Genomic DNA, 21707 nt, shown 5'->3' on the forward strand with positions numbered 1-21707 from the left:
TCCCTTCTGTTCCGATTTTTTTCTCTCCTTCCCTCCACCCCCTCCCCTAGATGGCAAGCATTCCTATACATATTAAATATGTTATAGTATATCCTAGGTACAATATATATGTGCAGAACTGAATTTTGTTGTTGTTGTTGTTGCAAAGGAAGAATTGGATTCGGAAGGTAAAAATAACCTGGGGAGAAAAACAAAAACTGCTAACAGTTTACACTCATTTCCCAGTGTTCCTTCTCTGGGTGTAGCTGATTCTGTCCATCATTGATCAATTGGAATTGGATTAGCTCTTCCCTATGTTGAAGATATCCACTTCTATCAGAATACATCCTCATATATAGTATTGTTGTTGAAGTGTATAATGATCTCCTAGTTCTGCTCATTTCACTCAGCATCAGTTGATGCAAGTCTCTCCAAGCCTCTCTGTATTCATCCTGTTGGTCATTTCTTACAGAACATTAATGGAATTGCTCTTTTAGATCTCATTTTTAGCAATAAGAAGCAATTGGTTGCTGGGAATCTTGGGAAGATGTGACTATTCCAATTTAAGCTTCATCAAGAATAAATTAATTGAGCTACCTTGTTTTTTGTTTTTGTTTTTGTTTTTGTTTTTGTTTTTGTTTTTGTTTTTGGCTGGGGCTGTTAGCCTAGAAGATCAGGGGAATGCTCATTGGCATTATACATATCTTAATTCCAAAAAAACATTTTGATATTTATTGCAGCTCTTTTTGTAGTGGTAAAGAATTGGAAATTGAAGGGATGCCCATCAATTGGGAAATGACTAAAAAAAGTTCCAATATATTATTGTAATGGAATATTACTGTGCTATAAGAAATTACAAGCAGAGAATGATAGGGAAAGATAACATTCAATATTGGAGGGGATGTGGAAAAACAGGGACCCTGATACATTGTTGGTGGAATTGTGAATACATCCAGCCATTCTGGAGAGCAGTTTGGAACTATGCTCAGAAAGTTACCAAAATGTGCATACCCTTTGATCCAGCAGTGTTAGTACTGGGCTTATATCCCAAAGAGATCTTAAAGAAGGAAAAGGGACCTGTATGTGCAAGAATGTTTGTGGCAGCCCTTTTTGTAGTGGCCAGAAACTGGAAACTCAATTGGAGAATGGCTGAATAAAATGTGGCATATGAATATTATAGAATATTATTGTTCTGTAAGAAATGGCCAAAAGGATAATTTCAGAAAGGCCTGGAGAGACTTACATGAAATGATGCTGAGTGAAATGAGCAGGACCAGGAGATCATTGTATACTTCAACAACAATACTATATGATGATCAGTTCTGATGGACGAGGCCCTCTTCAACAATGAGATGAACCAAATCAGTTCCAATAGAGCAGTAATGAACTGAACCAGCTACACACCAAGTGAAAGGACTCTGGGAGACAGCTATGAACCACTACATAGAATTCCCAATCCCTCTATTTTTGTCCACCTGCATTTTTTATTTCCTTCACAGGTTAATTGTACACTATTTCAAAGTCTGATTCTTTTTGTACATATATTGTATTTAATTTATACTTTAATATATTTAACATATATTGGTCAACTTGCTATCTGAGGGAGGGGGTGGGGGGAAGGAGGGTAAAAATTGGAACAAAAGGTTTTGCAATTGTCAATGCTGTAAAATTACCCATGCATATATCTGGTAAATAAAAAGCCATATTAAAAAAAAGAAAAGAAAAGAAAAGAAATTACAAGCAGGGTTATTTCAGAAAAACATGGAAGGACTTACATGAACTGAAGCATAATGAAGTGACCAGAAGCTATTGTACATAGTAATAGCAATATTGTGTGATGAAGAACTTTGGGTCACTTAGCTATTCTCAGCAATACAATGATTCAAGACAATTCCAAAGGACTAATGATGATGAAACATACTAAAATTTTGATATTGTTTGGATATAGATGAAGCATGCTGCTTTTCACTTTTTCTTTCATTTTCTTCTATTCCAGTCTTATACAAAATGACTAATATGGAAATGTTTTACATAATTAAAAAATGATATTTTTTAAAAAGCACTTGGCTATGTTTTACAGTATTTTTATTTTTATACTGTGGACAGATATGAGTTAGGTGATAATACAATTTGGTTGATTATGAACTGGTTGAATGACCAGGTTTAAAGAATTGTTAAATAGAACCATGTCTCCTTGGGTTGAGAAATCTAATAAAGCACTGCTTTTTCCCTTCTAAATATTCATTGTTGAATTGTATGAAGGCATACATTACATATTCATATCTTGGAGATGAGAAAAATCTAGATAACAAAATGAGAAATAGTAAGGATCCAAAAAATTCTCCATAGGCTTGAGTGATGTTAAATGGAAGTTAAATGGAAAATCCTATATATGGAATCAGAAATCATCTTCATGGAAGTATGGAACAGGATACAAGTATTAGAAAACATCTGGGAGGTCTAGTGGAATTCAAGCTTAGTGTTAGTAGTTGTGACTTGATCAAAAAAGTTAATGTGATTTTAGGTTTCATTAATAGACTGAGTAAGTGATAGTCCCACTGGACTTTTTGCCTTCATGAGTTGACATCTTGAATATTATATATTCAGTCTAGGATTTTTTTTTTTTTTTTTGGTGGGAAGTACAGAGTATCAAGGGGAACAAGATTAGGATATCCTTAGTTCTGTAGAATATTAGAGCACTTGAGATCATGCCATATATGATAGTTTTAAGTCAGAAGAGTTTGGCCTGGAGAAAAAAAAATATGGAGGAATGTGATTACTGTCTTCAAGAGTCTGAAGGATTGCCAAGGAAGAGGAGGGATAGGATTTATCATGCAGAATTAGAAAGAGTATTTATCAGTTGCAGAGAGGCAGATTTCAACTCATAACTAAGAGCTGCTGAACAATCAAAGAGATTGGAGATCTTCACCAGAGACTAGATGACTATTTTGTTAGTGTTGCAAGCACTAAATGATCTTTTCATATCTTTTAACTGTGATCAGGAACTGTGATTCTTCAAATCTCCAAAGGCTGAGGACCAATAGCTAATTCATTCTATAAGAGTAGGAAACTCTTGTTTAAAAAAACAAACAAACAAAAAAAACCAGATTTTTCCCTTTTGTTCTAATTTTTCTTTCCCAACATGATTCATAAAGAAATGTGTATCTAAAAAAAAGTCAATGTTTAACCAAAAAAAAAAAAAAAAAGCAATTAAAAAAATTAAAACAAAAAACCCCAGGCTAGCAGAGAACTGCTTGTATGAAAAGTTAATGGAAAGATTTATAGGGCCAAGCAATTAGGGTGCCTAGTTGAGGCCAGAAATACCTTCAGTGTTGATATATGGGTATGATAAAAGGAGGAAGGGAAGAAAAGCATATTTTAATCCTATGAAATCTAATTTTTATTTCTTAGTATATGCTGTTATTAAAATGCTGTAGTACTTACTCATTGAAAAAAACCAATAATCCAAGCAGCAAATTCTAAATTTATTTTAAAGTCATTTGAAAAGATGTTAATATGATACTTATTTGTTCATCACCTTTTGGACATGACAGTCCTTGTTCGGCCATTGCTCATGCTAATGGACATTTGTCTGTGTTGCACAGCCACCAAAGAATTCCACACTATTTGCTTGAGAGAGTCCCAGGACTGGAGTAGCAGAGGAAGCAGCTTGTCAGAACTGAGGTACATTGGCAGAGTTATGAGGTGATTTACAATAAGAAAGGCAAGGGGAGCCTTAGGTTAGAGCACATTTTAGGAAGATTTTGTAACATTTTTCATTTCTTTTCTGCATTGACATGTGTCTAGACAATTCCCTTAGTTTGAAGATTAGTACATATGTGTAAAAAAAAAAAAAACCTAGAAAGAAATTATCTGTATAAATTAGGCCAACTTATCATAAATTCAAGACACCTTTTCTCTACTTGTCTAAGATTCAAACAGATCAGTTTTCCTTTAGTACCTTTGGGCTGGTGTGCCTGGTGAAACTGAGGACTGAAGTATGATTTGGTATTCTCTGTTCTACCTACAAGTCTTTGGTGGCTTAGAAAAAGGAAGAGAGTAAAAGTGGGGCTACAATGGCGATCTTGCTTTAACAACAAATCTATTTTCTGTGGAGTCTGTGTGATTTCCCATCTTTGTTTCTAGTCCCTTGACTTACTGCCTCCTTAGAACAGTCTAGGAAAATCACCTCTCTTAATGATAATGCTCCCTTTCATTAGTTTCCCCTCCAAACCACAGTAGTATGTTTTAATAGAGGGATTGAATTGTGTGTGCTTTAGCAATCAGAACTTAAATTTATTGGGCAAAGAACCTCTTGATAGACTTCATTTTGGTTCTCTCCAGGTTCTTCTTTGTGGTCCAGTTGGCCCCAAGCTACATCAACTTCTTGATGACAATGTAGTTGTTCCCCCAGAATCAATGCAAGAAGTAGATGAGTTCCATCTCATTCTGGAGTATCAAGCAGGTAATGAAAATGCTTAATAAGTTTCTCTTCTGAGCCACATTAAAAGTATCTGTCATTAGCAGCTTAAAGAAATAAAATAGACCTTGAATTCTTTAAATAATTATAGGACTAAAAAGCTTTGTCTTTGGTACCTTTTCCCTTTGTCTCACAGGGAGATTTGGGGTAATTGGGCCATCTAGAAAATCATCCTTGTTTTGAAACCCAAAGCATGAAAGAAATTCAAAGTGTGTAGCACTATCACTGCATACTATTTCAAACTTGTGATGCTTTCCCCTATTGATAAGACATTATGCAGTGTGAGACACAATTCTGCAAGCTGATTGTTAAAAAAAAGAAAAAAGATTTTACTTTTTGCTGTCTCTTATACCTGACTCATCTGACCATTTATTGTTAGCTCTGAATAATTTAAAAACCTATTGATTCTCTGGGCTGTTGTTTTGATTATTTTGCTATTTATTAATAGTTACTTTTAGTGATTGAAGAAGTGAATGGAAAGATGAAAAAGAAATGAATATCCAATTTAACTTTAGTTATCTTTTCAATTTGTTTATAAAGGAATTAAGGGAAAGCTACTTCAAAGATTTCAAAATTTAGCCCCCAAGTTATTTTCAATGTTAATAAAAATGAGTATAATTTGATCCTGAATGATGAATTACATGTGGTATTAGTTTCTGGATTGGCATTAAATTTCTTGAAACACATCTTAGTTTCTTCCCTGTAGAGTAGTTCCTATGTTTATTGTACCCTTTCCTTTCACTATTTTACATTCATTCCAACTGACTTTGATTCTTCATGTCTTTACCCTAAAGAGAGTGATGAATTCACTGAAGTACAAAAAGTATATTTTAGTGAACAGTTTCTAAGCCAAGCAACTGGAAGAATGCCAGTTTAATTTTAACTCATATTCCGATGTGCAGTGTTGTATGACGAATTATAGTGTTTGTCCAGGTATAAAAAGGAGCTCTTGTTTCTAGCCTGAGATTTCTTTGAGTTTCTTACCAGAATTGATCAGGATCTCAAGAAGGACATGCCCTTACAATTGGGAATTAAATTTGGTGTGGTGACTCACATTTGATGATAAATGAGTTTTAGTCTCTCTCTGCCTTAATTCCCATAACTGTGAAACAAGTTGTTGTTGACTGAATATTTTACAAAGGTGTGGTAAAGATAATTAGTGCTTAATTAACTTCTTACATGAAAAGTATGGTAGAAAGTACTGGCCAAAATCCTCAATGTTAATTTAAAATCCTCCTTTGAGGTATAGAGGCCAGCTCCAGAGTAATCTTATTTCCATTTAATAGTAGAATTATGTTATAGTCCAGAATCTGATTAGATAATCAACTCTTCTGTTTCTGCATTTTGGAGTAGGTATATTATCCCAAGCTACATGATCAATTTCTTCACATTCTCCTGGGAGAATGAATACTCTACCCTTTGCTTCCTAAGCTTTCCTTCCTTGAAAGGAAAGAAAAGCTCTCTTCTCTCTTTATGTTTTTAGCATCACTTAAAATTTTAATTTAATAATTTGAAGTATTCTTGACTATACATCCATTTTCCTAATTCAAATAGCTTCAACTATAAATTCTAACTTAGATGAAGTTTGAGTAAAGGCAAGAGAGTTGAAACCATCATCATCTGGCAAGAACTTTATAATTAGTCTGTTTACAATAAGAAATTTGGTCCTATCTGATAAATGATATTTTTAGATTTTTGTACAAATTTCTCAGTTTCATTCTTTTTCTACTGATTCTTACTATTCTCAAAGAGGTTTTTTTTTTTTTTTTTTTTTTTAGTTTGTTTTTTTAAAGCTTTTAGTTTTTGTCTTTAAAACTTTTCATAAAATGAATAATCATAGAGCTCTTCTGAGGAGGAAGGGTTAGAATACCCAAAAACCTTTATGTATAGAGGTAAATAAAATGCTTTGAAAATGTTCAGTTCCTATGGAATCACCCTGATAATTCATTTTGATATTTTGGAAACTTAACCCAATACCTATGATTGTCTTGTTCTCATAGTACAATTGAATTTTACTTACTGTTTCACATTTTCAGTTGTCTGATTTGTGAGCCATTAATCTTATTTGCCCAAGAACTTACACATTGAGTTTAAGTGAACAAACTCCAACTCTTAAGATGACATTCACTGTCCCCCAGGGTTTCTGTAATTTCCATCTGAATTATGAGCGACCTTTACATTTATATGATTTAAGATTTTAAAGGATGATAGGTTGGGGAGAAGGGAAGGCACCCTTCTAAGGCTGATGGGAAATGGAAAGTTGACATGTTCTATATAGCATAAACTCATTAATGTCTAATGCTGATTTATTTTTTAGTTAGGAAAAAATTATAATAGGCTCTGACAGAGGATAAACTTAATCATAATTGTGGATGTAAATGATATAAACTTATATACAAAACTAGAGAAGGATGGCAGTTAAAATGAAGCACTGAAGTAGAACTGATTGCCCCTTAGTTAAGTGCAGAAAAGCTATACTGGCCATCATGTTCTCAAGTAACATAGCAGGAATAATAAGAACAAGCTAGAAAATACATGGTACCTATGGGTGCCATAGACAGTGGAGCCCAATGTGCACCAGGCATGACTGCTTTGCAGTCTGCATGGGTATCTCGTTACATCATCATTCCCCCTAAATCTCTCTTCTTAACTACCTTTTTTTGGTCAAGGCCATTACCATCCCTATGCTAGTTCAGAGTGTTGGGCCTGAAGTGAGGGAGTCTGTTGGTCAGACCAGGCCTTGGCTTTTCCTGGCAGTACAGCCCTCTTTTCCTCATCTGTACAATGTGAATGTGAGTTATAATAGCATCTCTCTCCCCCTCTTCCTCCCCCGTTCATAGTGCAGGGATAAGGATCCAGCTCTTTAGACCTTACAGTCCTATGGACTAGTAGCTATTATTGTGATTATTCTAGTCTTCCAGTTGGACTTTTCACTCTCTTCCCCCCATTCTGTGGATCTGATCAGGTGCAGAATCGTGTTTCACTTCTCACTTCTGTCTTCTTTACTCCTACAGCTCCTCCTCTTAAACCAGGCCTTCCCCTCTCCCTTAGAACTGTCTGAGCCGCAGTCTACTTTAATTAACTCATCCTCTGCAGGGCTGCCATAAAGCAGGTCTGACCAGATTACTGCCCTCCACCCAGACGCCAGATTCCTGTTAACTTTAGAAGAAGGTGTCAATTTATCTTTATCTCTTAAAAATTATATTTTAGTCCAAGTTTTTGTATATAATTAGTAAATATGCATTCAGGAATGAGTGAACTAGATGACCAACCTCTGAGATCTCTTCCAACTCCCAAAATTCTGTGAATTTTTTTTTTAAAGTTCAGAATCTCATTTCCTCCCATTTTTCTTATCCTCCTGAGAAATATTTTCAAGGAGGCTAGTCAGGAATGAATCAGATGCTTTGCTTTTAGTAGAATGAGACTGTCAACAGATGTCTTGTTATATTCTCCCATGACTACTACTTCTTGACTCTCTGCCAGTTTTATTAGTAGGACAAAGAACTCATCATCATCTCCTCCCAAATGGCCAAACAGGTCTGTAGTATGCTTCCATAGTTTTTTCTTTTTCTTTTTGGTATTCATCTAAATAGTGTCAAATGTTTTCTATTTCATCTTTATAGATTTCCCTAAGGTCTAGATTCTTTTGACATACAGTGCCCTTAGTTGATCTTTCTGTAGATGTTTCTTTTGAAGAAGAAATCACTTTACAATGCCATTTCCAATCTGTCAAATTTTCTTGATACTTAAGGAGGTTTCGTTTATTTCCTATGTTTAAAATATTTCAGGTTCACTAATGTTACTATGTAAATTAGTATATTAGTAAAAAGACATATAAAAGCATAATTTTTGTTCCTAGATTTCATCCAAACATTTCTCTGGTGAATTAGTTGGATTTTCTTTCTGTGTTCTTTTTAATATGCAAGTTTCATGTAGGCATTTTTCTTGCTCCACATCCAGTTTTCAGTTTAAAGCCCACTTAAACAAGTTGGCAAGTCTTTGGGCAAATACAGTCTTCCCAGTCTTTGAATTATTTTCTGTCACCAGCCAAAAGACTGTTTTAGTATCTTAAATCATAGTCCAGAAAATCAGATCCCATTCTTTTGATGATATCATCTACTTAACCATCTGTTTACTCTCTGTAATCTTTTTCTTCTAGTGTCTTCACCTTTGACTGAAAATGGGAGTGGGGGGGGGGAACCACAAAACTCATAGTCCCTCACCTCAGTATTTTGGGTTTCCTAAGCATAGATTTTTTTTGGGGGGGAGGTAAAAGGTTAATATCTGTCCCCATCTCCTGAAATACCTTACCTCTGTCTTTTGGGCTAAAAGCTCAATGGCCACTTGCACTCAGTGGCTATGATTAATTCCTTTTAACATTTTAGGTTTGATTATGAAATCCAGGATTACGTATCCTTTCTTTGAATGAATCCCAGGCATATCTTGTTTTGTTGACTTTTTTAGGATGTGTTTTGGGGATCAAATCAAGGTTGGATATGTCTTAATCTTAATTCGTGGGACAGTGCAGAAAAATGAGGCAATGTCAAAACTTCAAATATGTGCTGCTTCCCTTGCAGCTTCAGGGCTCAGTAATGTTTTCTTGAAGCTCTTCTTGATAGATGATAGTACAGCTTCCCGTCATCCAAATTTAGCCATAAATTCTGGGTTAATTTCTAGAGTGGGTAAGGAAAAAAAAAATGGGGAGTGACATGTCTGTTCTAAAGTCAATGGTCCAAGATTGCAGCAGAAGAGATGTTCCAAGGCTGTATTTGATGACATGCCAAATGTGTGTTCTTTAGATTGGTGATCAGGGGTTAAGGGCGGCTTCTACAGGGGAGATAGATTTGGGGTAAGGGCTTCAGATTCTTACCATAAGGGAACTACCCTCTGGTAAGAATGAAGGGGCTAAACTGCTTATGTGACAGATCAACCCCCAGGTAAATGTTGATAGTTGGAAAAGGAGGGAAAATTAGCTTGATCCTCACTTCTAAAATTAGAGAGCTTAATGGAGCTTACCTGGAGTCTTAAGAAAAAGGAATATTTTTAGAACTGTGCCTACTTTGCAAAAATAAAAAAAAGTAAACTAGGCAAAAATGGTAGTGGTATTTTTAACAATATGATTATTGCTGTCATTTCTCTCAGAACTTGTTCTACTCATTTACCGAAGCAAGGGGGAAAGTGACAGCGAGTATAAAAGATCAGCAGAGTGAAAGTGATGGATAGATGTCCCTAGTCCCAATCCATCATTTTTGGACTGTACTTCTAAATATGTCCTTTACTGGGATGGTGTGACAGTCCTGAAGAAGAGATATTTTTATTCCTAGAGCTGAGATTTTAACAAGAAAGCTACAGTTTACATCCAAATGAGGAGATTTAAATTATTTTTCCTTTTCTTCCCATTATGGTGTCTGGGATGGTCTAGGGGAGCAATGGGGACAGTTGACTGCACCCAATGCCAACCGATTCATCTTCTCCCATGATCTGTCCAATGGGGCCATGAATATGCTGGAAGTATTTGTGTCCAGTCTTGAAGAGTTTCAACCAGACCTTGTGGTCCTCTCTGGATTGCATATGATGGAAGGACAGAGCAAAGAGATTCAGAAGAAAAGACTTCTAGAGGTAAATTTTAGAGCCTTTGTAAATTTTAACAAAAATGCCTTGTCTCTTGTAATCCTTAAGATTCTCTGCTAGCTAAGAAACTTCTATGGGCTAGCTCCCTGAGGTTTCTCCATTTTGGTGTCTATTCTGGGTATGGGGTGCATATAAATTCTGTTTCTTTGATTAACTGAGAAACTTACTTGGAAGAAGCCTAAGGTTGTGTTCTTGCTTAACTCTGCTAGAAAGAACCCATTACATAGCGGGCAGTGTTTTTCTCCAAGCCCTTGATTGTTTTGTGTTGAAACAAGGGATTTTTTTTTTTGAGAACTTGGATGACTTCTGTGTCTCAGTTTAGTCCCCCTTCCCCCCAGGGTGTTTGGGAGAAGTGACAATGCAAAAGAGAGTTTATTTCCCTGGAATATTAATGAATCAGCAGAGTCTCACTGTTCCCCCTTGTATCAAGTACTTGTCATCCAAGCCCACTGATTAAACACATGGAAATTTCAGGTATCAAGAAATGACGAGAGCTTTTTGGATATCAGATTACCTTCCTGTTTTTTTGACTGCGTTTTTTTGCTTTTTTTGCCCTCTGTTAGGGTAGTTATGATATCTTTTTTTTTTCCTTTGCAGGCTGTGATTTCTATCTCAGATATACCCACTGACATTCCAGTTCACTTAGAATTGGCCAGTATGACTGATCGAGAACTCATGAGCAATATCATGCATCAGGTAACCCCACGGGGGTAGTGTGTTGTTGGAGCCTTTGTCTTTTTGATTTGCTTTTTAATTTTGCTTTTAGGTTTTATTGATGTGTTTTGTTTTTATATTGCACACATTTATGAATTATTCCCACATCCAAAAAGTCTCTTATAACAAAATAAAATTGTTAAGTGAAAGTAATAAGGTAGTGACCTTATTTAAAAGTGCCTATGGCATTTCACAGGTGTAGCACTCTAAACCACCTCTGTTTTCTTTTGAATTAACATTAATCTATTTTTTCTGTATCCCATTGGAAAACCATTGGAAAATGTTATCCACTTCCAGAGAGAAAACTGATGGACCCAGTGCAGATTAAAGCATATTTCTCCCCCACCCCCCTTTATTTCTTGCAACAGGGCTGATAAGTTTTGCTTATCTTCACATGGGTAATGGATATCATATTGTTTGCCTTCTCAGTGAGTGGGGAAGGAGCTAAAAGAAGGGAGAGAATTTGGAATTCAAAATTTTAAAATAGATGTTAAAAAGAAAAGAACTACAAATGCCTTAAAGTTTGGCATAAATAGAAATCCTAGGGTAGCTAGCAATTCTTATATTTTTTCTTAAAAAACAAAACAGAACAAAAATACCACTATATTCAACACACAAACATTCATTTCTGAATGAACAAATGGACCTGTTCACATATGCCACATTTCCCAATGCTATGAGTGGGAGAGATGAGATAGAGTGAGGTTAGCTTCATAGAGCATGGTGGCTTTCCATTTTAGCCTGTTCTTACCCTCAGTCATTCGGTAGTTTGGGTCTTATTTAGCCCTTCTGCAAAAATCTCAGACTTCATGTAAATCTTTATTTGCTGACGTCCTCAGTGTTTCCCTTTTTGTTTGGTTTGTGTTGCCCTAATGTATGAGACCCATTAGATTTCTGTCGTTTCAGTAATTAATACAGGAAGCTCATTAATCATTTGTGGAGCATCTGTTATGCATTAAAGGATTCCATTAGGTGCTGTGGGCAGTGCCAAAAAGCTGTGGTATGGGGCAACTTGGAGTTATACCATTTAGCATAAGATAGAATCTGATAGTTTGGTGTTGATCGAGAGACTCAGTCACCCATGTGCTACTCATTTTAAAGTGCTCTTAAGAGGGGCTGCCAGAGCATAGAGCCTCTCATCAGGGCTGTGACTTGGCACAGGTGTGGCAAGGTCAGAGTTTGAGGGTGTTGAGTAGAGGGCCAAGACCCACAGATGATGCAGGCTCTCGTCCATATGCCCTTCATACACCTGGGCTGCTGTGATCTTTTAAGGAGAAAAAGGGAGGGCCCCCTCCTTCCTTGTTATTCCATTATAGGTAAGGTCTTAAGGGACTCTTTGTGCTGAACCTTTCTTCTCAAGAAGAAAACTATCATTCTGTTTTGTTAGCAGGTTTTCCCTCTGGTGAATTCCCTTGGATTGAATGAACAGGAGCTGCTCTTCCTTAGCCAGTCAGCGTCGGGTCCTCACTCATCTCTGCTGGCGTGGAGTGGCGTCCCTGATGTGGGGGTGGTCAGTGACATTCTCTTCTGGATCTTGAAGGAGCATGGCAGGAGTCAAGAGAGAGCGTCGGATCTCACACGGATCCATTTCCACACTCTAGCTTACCACATCTTGGCCACCGTGGATGGGCACTGGGGGAACCAGCTTGCCTCTGTGGCTGCAGGAGCTCGGGTAGCAGGAACGCAGGCCTGTGGGTCAGAAACGATCGATGCCAGCCGGGTGTCCCTCAAAGCTCCCCTAGAGTTTCTGACTTCCCATTCAGAGGCAGGCTCCAAGGTGTCTATCAATCCAGATGAGCCAGTGGTTGAGTGGCACCGAGAGGGAATCTCTTTTCACTTCACCCCTGTCCTGGTTTGTAAGGATCCCATCCGAACTGTGGGCCTCGGGGATGCCATTTCAGCAGAAGGACTATTCTATTCTGAAGTATACCCTCATTGATGTGAACAGGGGCAGGTTTGGGGCCTCTGAGGAATTATAAATGGCTTGAGAATTTCAGATCAATAGATGGTATAAGAAACAGAATTTAGGATGTTTAAGGAAGTTCTAGGTCTAATTGGACGATAGCCAAAGAAATAACTATCAACACATTCCAGCCTATTGGCAATGACACATGAAGCATTTCAGATTTTAATCAAGGAATTTTAGCTCTTTAATGGTAAGACTGGAGTGTGTGTGTGTGTGTGTGTGTGTGTGTGTATGTGTGTGTGTATGTGTGCGCGTGCAAACATTGCAGGGAAGAAATCCCCCTTTTGTGCAGAAGGTCACTGGTTGTTCATTTAATCCAACTCAGCATAATTGAGAGCCTTGATAGTTGGAAGGAGGGTTTCCCTCCTCAGCCAGTCCTGAAGAGCACGCTGCTCAGCCTTTGCTCCTGCCTTCTTCAGCCTAGTCAAAGGCCCTTGAATCAGCTCCTAGGAAGTAGTTCATTGCTCAGTGGCTGGAGCAAAACTTCCATTCATTTTGATGATCAAAACATTCAACAAGAAGAACTCTTAACCTTTTGCTCCAGCAAAATAGGAAGAAAGTGGGGGCCTGCTGTGTTTAGATACAAGCAAGTTGGAGACACATGCCCCGGGCCCTTGAAGCTTTGGTGGGCTGGCTTTGTGTCATCATGGGGGGAAGGGAAGATGCCCTCCTCCCTTCCTCTCCTTCGATGACTACAAGGGCTGCCTCGGTGCGTGGGATTGCTTAGTGAGATCAGAGCATTTGTACACTTATGCTTGGCCTTTCCAACTTAAGACTAAGTTATTGCAATGGGAAATCTGACCTTTGATTACTCTCCTTCTCCTTTGTGCAACTGGAATTTGCTTCCCTGTCCACAATAGATTGCTTTTCTCGATCATGTGACACAAACTTATTCCGTTAAAAGGTGCAAGTTGACCTCATCAGATGCTGCAAGAAGAGCACCTAAGTTTTACATCACCAGGATTATGAAAGATGATTTACCACAAGTTACATTATGTATTTATTTTTATAACATAAGGAAATTTTTTGTGTGTTTTAAAATTTTTTTTAAACAATTTACACTTCATTTCCCTCAAGATAAGAACTTTTTCTGTTTCTGTTTTGGGAAACAATAGGAAGTGGCTATGTGTTACAGGAATGCAGGTAAAATATAAATTCACTTCTACCTGGAAATGTGAATTAGGTTGTCCCCCATCTTGGATATCTGTTACCTCCTCTCCCCTCCCCCGGCCTTGTGTTATGTTACATTATCCTTTATAGTGTGTCTGAATTGGATGAAGCCCAGCCTTTCACAAGCCATGGATGTCATGGGACGTGTCCAGGTGGAGGGGAGCGGAGCGGCATGAGGAGGAAGCAGATGCAGGGCTACAGTGACCCTTGGGCATTCCCATCTCTCAGTGGATCTCTGGCCTTTTGTTCTTCGCCACTACAGCAGAGCCAAAAATAAAGCCGCAGGGAAGCTTTTGAAGCAGGCCCCCAGCAGTCTTTTGTTTGATGTTAACTTTTAATCACTTGCCAGCATGTCATGGGAGCATATCCCTTCAGGAGCTTCAGGTCCCTAGGATGATTTCTTTCCTTACAGACTCGCTGGCATTTGCCCGGGGCTCTCAGCCCAGGACTTGCTCCTGCATCAGAATCCAGACTGAAGAACTAATTTAGAGTTGGGGAGGAGTGGGGCTGGAGGAATTTCTCTTGGGGAGTTCTGCAGTACACGGTGAGAAGCACATGGTGCTGATGAAGACCCAGCTGTTACCAGCCCTTGTCCTTACCTCCCTCCTCCCCTGTCACCTCCCTAGCTTTGGCTGATCCAGTCCCAGCCTACCAGTATGCCATTTGTTTTCATTAGTTGAGGTAGAGTGAGCTCATTTGTTCAACAACAACTGGACTAACTCATTTACAAGTTTTAACTTGGAGAGATCATTACAGTCTTCCAAGAAAGGGAAGGAAAGGGGGCATCTAAAATAAACCAACTGTTTTCTGCATGGATGTTTTCTGGAGCTTTTCTTACAGAGTTGTGCTGCTGTGTTTGAATGGGCTCTCCCAAAATCTTCAGCTATTTCTTTTTTATCTGAACACTAATAGATGGGATGATAGTGACCAGGACATGGACATACCCCTGTAGGGACTTAAACACCAATATGGGCCTGCCTTCCTGGGGCAGCTTGGAAAATTTGTAGCTACCCTATTTAAAGGCCAGACTTGAAAAAGTATAAAACCAGCTCGTGGGATGTGCTAGAATTAACAGCCTATGAAAATATAACTGGGAAGAGAACCAGGCTTCCTTACTTGCTGCCTACAGACATTGTGGCAAGCAAAGGGTCAGTGTCCTAAGTCTGATGAAGCCTGTGAACCAAACCTTAGAGTCATGTTCTAAAAGTCATAAAATTAACTGGATAGGATTTTAAGTGAAATAGTTATCAGCATTTTAAAAACTTCACAGACCTCCAGTTAAGAGCATCTGCTTCAGAGCCAACAATGTTTGCCAAGTTTCAACAATCTTAACTTTACAACAGTACTTACTACCACCTTCCCCATATTTTCCACTTTGCCAACTTTGGGTTGGGAAGTGACTAGCAGCAGTGGTTCAGATATTAGAACAAGATAGAAATTGTATTCTGACAGAACTCTAGTTCAGTTTCTTTTATCCTGGCACTCCCTGTAAAGCTGTCTGTTTTCTTTGCTCAGTATTTATTTGGATTATTTAAAAAGAAAAAAAGTTTTGTTTCTTAAGGAGGCACCCAAAGAAGTCCTTTGTCTTGAGAACTAAGGGACCTTGGGTGTCGGATGTGATCATTATTAATGACCTAGACAGTTTTCAGGAACGAGATTACTGACAATTTTCAAGATATGTTTAGAACTGTTTAAAATGAGTGAATAACCAGTCATTCAGTAGTAATTACATGAGGGGTTGGGATTTTGATTCCATTTAAAGGATGACCTTTTGGAATAGCCAGTGTGATCTTGGGGTGCTGCTGCTTGGACACCATTTTGTTTTGAGTTTGCATAGTTGAACCACTTATCATTGATGACTTGGGGGCTTCCTCCTTACCACACAGCCAGAGCCAAACTAAGAGCAACCGAGTGGAATCTGAAACAAATTTCTGACTTGCATTTTAAAGTTTGTAGTGGTTTGGGTAGGAATCAGTGTTTACAAGTCAGAAAGTTTGATGTTCCACAGCAGGATTTGCCAAAGCAGGCACCGGGAAACGTGGGTAAGTTTTGCTAAACCAGGTTAGGTTTGCAATAGTTAGGCATTTGGTTCTCTGGTGGATGTTAATACCAGCTACATTAAGATTATCCATGTTTCTTTGTCAAGCTGCCAGCCTGGAAGTACAATAGTATTTCTCTTATTGAGCATCTGTAGTGTGTAAGGTGCAGAAGTTAAGATCATTAAGACATGGTTCCTAAGCTCTGTTTTACCCTAAATCTTTAGGGAAGAAGGTATATGGAGATGGCAGTTGTGTTTCATCAAAATCCATATAGATTTTTTATTGCTACAGGTAAAGATGCAATTTTTTTTTTTAACAATAACATGAGCCCATTGAATCACAGTCTTAGAAACTGAGTCTATCCATCCACCCCCAAATCAATTAGCAGATGAGGATTTAAGTCCATTGGTGTCGTATCCAAGCAGAAGAGAAACATAAACCACAAAATTAACCCTTATTAAAGCTAGCATTGGAAGCTAGGTTTTAAAATCTGAAGACGGGCTCCTTGTAGAAAAGCAGTTTTTCTTGCCACTCCATTGCTGCCTCTGGTTTTCGAGGGGGTAGTTGCAAAGTTGCCAGTGCTCAATGCATTCGTGCATTTGTTTTGTTATAGTTTTATTCAAGCCCATTCAGGCAGGTTTGGTTTGTTTAGATTCATGCATTTTTCAATGCCACAACCCAAAGGTATCACCCCTGAATGGCATAGCCACCTATCGAACATCAGCCTGATCTTCAATGGGATGACAAATTCAGAAACAAATCATAGATACTTGTGGCAGCACTATGGAGTTTTACTTAGTAAAATCCATTGTATCAATGTGTTCACTTTGGCCAGGGGTGCAGGAACGGTAGGTAGAGGCCAACCTGGCGTCGTGAAGCTGGGGTGGACACACACCTACCAAAACTGCTAAAGCTCCTGTGACTCAATAATCCCAGTTAAACTTAAACCTTGTGTTATTTCTTGTGTATGATGTAAAAAGGAGGGGCTTATTTGATTTAAAGCAGCATTAAGGACATTCTGCACTTAAAGCAGAGGAAGAGCAGTCAGTGTGACATTCAGCTGTGATCAAAGTGGTGAGTTTTTAAAGTGTTGCTGTTGCCTTATTTTATTGAAGTCATTTTGCGCCCCCCCCCCATGTTCTTCCTTTCTTGGAATATTACTTGTAATAAAACATTAGTTTTAATTTACTTATATAGTACTTCTGAGAAAAAAAATCCTGATATATCCATGCCTAAAGTACAGATCCATTTGCAAATGACTGTCCAATGGAGTTTGTTATTTTTGAAGGTGAGGCAGTTGGAGTTAAGTGATTTGCCCAGGGTCACACAGCTAGAAAGTATAAAATGTGCGGCCAGATTTGAATTCAGATCCTCATGACTTCAGGGCTGGTGCTCTATCTACTGTGCCTTCTAGCAGCCGCTCAGTTTTTAAAAAATTTTTACATGAAATTGGATGTGATTGATAGATGTAACCAATTTCAAAACTGCTGCTGACCTGAGAATGGCACTAAATAGTTGGCTCGAGAAATCCAATTTATGCTATTTGTGTCCAATTCACCAGGCAGGGCTGAGTTTTGGAAAGGCTTTTTGTGCTGGGGCTCCTGGAAGTGCCTCTGCCCTCTTCCCTCCCCCTGCCCCAAAATGAAAAAAAGAAAATTGCTTCCAATCCCTCCTCCCTTGGTTCTTTCTTTAAGAACAAGAGTTCCCAGCTTCCGCAGGTAACTTCTTTGGAGATCAGCCTGCCTCATATCCTGATGATAAGGTCCTTCCTAGCTGCAGTTGAAGTTGACATTTAAGATATAAAATGTATAAAGGCTCAGTTTACAAACTAAAACTGAATTTCCTAAATAAGAACAAATGAACAAGAACCTTTCAAATGTTTTACTAATATATTTCCAACCAGGTGAGCAAGGAGGAGGTTGCTAACCAAAGGAAAATGACATCAGAGAAACAAGTGACAATACATAATCTTTATTCTATAAAGAACATACAAATAGATGGTAGTCAGTGATTGCCTTAAAAAAAACAAAAAACAAAAAAAAAAAAACCTTAGAGCAGCTCTTCCTTTTCATCCAGCAAGAGCTGCAACTGCTGATTCAGTAGCCAGGGACCATGTGCTCTAAGCTCCAGACTCTGACCATTTAAGCAGCTGAGCTGAGCTCAGAGCCATGTTCCAGGTTCCCCCTGGAGCAGGTGAGGCTGGGACACTTGCTAAGCTGGGCCTGAAGACAGCTATTCTAACAGCTGCCCAGAAATCAAGTGGTTGCTACAGTGCACAGCCTCAGGCTCTGAGAATTGCCTTCGAAACGCAGTGAGTCAGGCCTGTAGATGAAGATTGTCACCGGAAGGCACCGATCTGCTGTGGCTGTGCCCCTTCTGCTCTGTACCCAAAACAACCAGACAGTAAGAGTGCCTACCAGCATGCTGGCTCATAGACTTTAGCTGGGCTACGAGGGCCCACGAACCCTCTCCCCTTCCGACCACCCTTAGTCTGAGCTCCAAAGGACTCCTCAGATGGGCATCAGGCTCGAGGGTCATGCTTGGGCCTGAGGTTTAACAGGGAAGGGAAGCTGGGAGACCCACACCCTGACCCTGATTACGAGCTGTACCCAGACCTGGCCCTCTGCCAACCAAAAGCCATGTGGGTATACCGTTACCTTTCCAAATCCTCCCCATTCTTCCCAAGGAGACATCTTTATTCTGGGGCCAGGCTGCCTTTCTGCATTTCTCCTTGTTCTTGGACCTCAGACCTTATCGCTTCGGCTGGATCTATCTCTGGCTCCAGAGGGAGGGAAGGAGGCTTTGAAAGCTGAGATGATCCTCCAGCACCTAGTTAGTTGAGGAGATACAATTCCAGTTCTCAGTTCCCAACTCTAAGGATCTGTTAATCCTGAACAATTAGTAGAAAGAAGTGAAGCTATTGGGAGATTCCAAATGAGAATTTTGAAACTTTCAGCAGGACAAAAGTATTCTGTTTCCATGTCATAAGGAAAAGTTTTAATTAAATATGCAGAAGCTGAAAAGCTCCTTGGCCTGGTTGGATGGAGTTAGGTTGTGTCAGGGCACTGACACAAATGAGCCATTTTCCCAGGGTTTCCAAACTGGCTACAGATCCAAGACACCAATTATCCACCAATGACTGGAAGTCTATATCTGAGCCTTCTTTAAGATTTGCCTAAAGAATCAAGTGCCGATTTGTTGGTCTGATGATAGACTTTTGGAAAGCACTAGTTTAAAAACATCTACAAAAATAATAAAGTCACCAGAATCCTGCAGAAATACTCACCTGTAGGAAGCTGTATGGTTTTCCCATAGCCAGCTGCTGAAGACATGGCTTGCCCTAGAGCTTGGTTGGTACCCAAGGGCTGTTGGAAATTGGATGATCTGTTGGAAGTTGTTCGATGCTTTGATTTGGGATCTTTAGCTGGTTTAGTCCAAACTAGTGCTTCTCCAACTTGTAGAGCTGCACCCATTTTCTGAGCCATCTCCACCATCTTGTCCATCCAAAGGGGAGGAAAAAAACAATTTCAAGATCATGTGACTTGGCCATTTTATCTTACTGGCCCCAAAAGGACTCTAAACTCAGACTGGAATTTTGCAAGAGAAGGACTAACAAGAGTAGGGCTGGAAATGCCTTGTACAGAGATTTATTATACCTCATGAAAGAAAAGCAAAACCTCAAAGGTGCCTTTTATTTCTTGGTGAAATCAGGGAGAAGGCTAGCACAAACAAATAACCCCAAATCAAATAAAATGGTACATAGTAATTGCTTAAGACAAGCACAGAAAAACTCATTCAAGCTGAGGAGGAACAGATTACTGAAAACTCCACAGAGACACTACTTGACTTGGTTTAAAAGATGGCAAGATTTCAAGGGGGAGGCACACATGAAACATGTCCATGTAGTTTGCTGGATCATGGGACGTGGAGACCAGTACTCTAGTACAAAATCAGGACAAGGGCCTGGCTGAGGACTGGAACTAGAGGCTCATGTGCCACTGAAGAGCCTTGAACACAGAAATGACCCAGTTAAGTTCTATTAACTCAGGAAGCCTCATATGGTAGTGATGGGGAAGGACAAAGAGGATAGGTAGATCAGTTCCAAAGCTATGAAAATGATCCCAAAGAGAAAAAGAGTATCCCAGGAGTGATGGCATTGGGCAAATTGAGAAGACAACTTTTCAGGGGGGTTAAGAAGAAAGAAAAAGTAGAGGCAATGCAAGAATGGGAATGGGGAAGAAGGAATGAAGGTTAACACTACAGGAGATTTTGGACACATTCAATTTGAAGTGCAGCTGCGATGTGGAAGTAGATAAAGTTTTTGGTCAATGTTTTATTTTTCCAAATATGTGAGAGAACCTGACACGTGGTCTAGGTGATGATCTACAAAGGGAGCGGCTGACATCATGGGAGGGAAAGAAGCTGCCAGAGAACAAAATGGAAGCAAAGACAAGATCCTGAGACCCAACCTGATAGCCTCTGCAAGGGGGGTGACCGGATTGGGGGAAAGGAAAGAACAACCAAGAACTTGCTCCAACATCATAAGTGTGAGCCCTGCTGTCAGAGATTGCCCCAGCAGCTTGCGGGGGAGGGCAGACCACTGATAATGAGTGCTGAGGGAAGAGAAAGTGCTGAAGTAGAATTACTTAAACAAGTTTGACCGAGAAGTGTCAGCGTGCCAAGGGTTAAAGGTGACTTTTAAGTCCAGGGTTGTTTAAATGAAGTTCCAGAGGGAGGGAACAGAGCGCCACAAGGATACTCTACCTTGGCAGCAGGTGTTTCCTAGCTGAGTGACCTTGGGCAAGACTGTCTGCCCTAGTTTTCTCATCTGTAAAATGGGGATCATAATACCTACCTCTCTGGTTGTGGAGAGGATCAAATGGGATAATACTTAGAAAGCGATTAGCTCGATGCCTGGTGCATATAGCTGGTACTTAATAAATTCTTATTCCCTTTCCTTCAGAAGCTAAGGATAAGTCTCTATTCTGAGATAGGAAGAAAAATGCAGAAAATGAGTGAGGAAGGCGAGTTCTGAGTTTCTGCTGGAAAGGACCTGAGAGGCACTAAACCCCAGGATCTCAATCAACAAGCATTTATTGCACACCTACTATGTGCCAGGCCCTGGGGATAAAAGCAAGAAAAAACTAAAGCATCCCTGTCTTTAAGAAATGTGCATTCTAATAGGAATGAACAAGCTCCTAGGACCAGGGGAAACAGGACATAGTAGGTAGGGCTCAGGGAGGAGTGGGAGGAGCTGCACAGGAGCAGCTGCTGGAGGGACAAGCTGGACACCCAACATGAGTGAAGGGGGGACACTCAGGCCGGGATGTGGAGAAGCACCAGAAGGGACTATTTCATCCCAAGGATAACGGAGCCATTGGTTCCTTGATTAGGGAGGAGGGTGCAAGGGTCAGATCTGTACTTCTAGAAATCCCTTTGGCAGCATCGTGGATCACACACTCAGACGAGGAACCCATCGGGGACTGCTACAGTAGTCAGAGAAGCGAAGTGGATGTGGGGTTGGAGGCCTTGGGATAAAAGAGCAAAGGCCAAACAGATTTGGAGGGCTCCATGACAGAAATGGGCAAGTGGCCATGTGGGAATGGCCCTGAGGTGGTGAGTCTGGATGTCTGTGGGGGGAGGATGTATCATCAACAGAGAGGGGAGCTCTGAAGACAGGTGGATTCTGGGGGAAAGAAAATGAGTTCCAGTTAGGACATGTTGAGGC

The 21707-nt window shown here is 39.6% G+C and overlaps 2 protein-coding genes across 10 annotated transcripts in view; one reads left to right on the forward strand and one right to left on the reverse strand.

Moving 5' to 3' along the window:
• The window catches only part of ADPGK (ADP dependent glucokinase), a 31674-nt gene extending 16922 nt beyond the window's left edge, over positions 1-14752 (forward strand). Inside the window, exons 4-7 of one of the 2 annotated variants that reach the window (XM_074296267.1) lie at positions 4324-4444; positions 9882-10078; positions 10688-10786; positions 12192-14752. In XM_074296267.1, the coding sequence (XP_074152368.1) occupies positions 4324-4444; positions 9882-10078; positions 10688-10786; positions 12192-12743 (969 nt within the window). In that variant the 3' untranslated portion in view covers positions 12744-14752. The remainder of the gene's footprint in view (positions 1-4323; positions 4445-9881; positions 10079-10687; positions 10787-12191) is intronic. The other variant, XM_074296266.1, reaches the window with a different exon arrangement.
• A 3182-nt stretch (positions 14753-17934) lies between these two features.
• The window catches only part of BBS4 (Bardet-Biedl syndrome 4), a 65115-nt gene continuing 61342 nt past the window's right edge, over positions 17935-21707 (reverse strand). For 5 of the 8 annotated variants that reach the window (XM_074296260.1, XM_074296257.1, XM_074296262.1 and 2 more), the window contains 3 exons: positions 19266-19473; positions 18637-18808; positions 17935-18355 (listed from right to left, as the gene is read on the reverse strand). In XM_074296260.1, coding sequence (XP_074152361.1) covers positions 18675-18808; positions 19266-19473 — 342 coding nt within the window. In that variant the 3' untranslated portion in view covers positions 17935-18355; positions 18637-18674. Of the gene's footprint in view, positions 18361-18636; positions 18809-19265; positions 19474-21707 lie in introns of all 8 variants that reach the window. The other 3 variants (XM_074296261.1, XM_074296259.1, XM_074296263.1) reach the window with 1 other exon arrangement.

This window comes from Sminthopsis crassicaudata, chromosome 2, assembly GCF_048593235.1.
Source record: "Sminthopsis crassicaudata isolate SCR6 chromosome 2, ASM4859323v1, whole genome shotgun sequence".
Taxonomy (NCBI): Eukaryota; Metazoa; Chordata; class Mammalia; order Dasyuromorphia; family Dasyuridae; genus Sminthopsis; species Sminthopsis crassicaudata.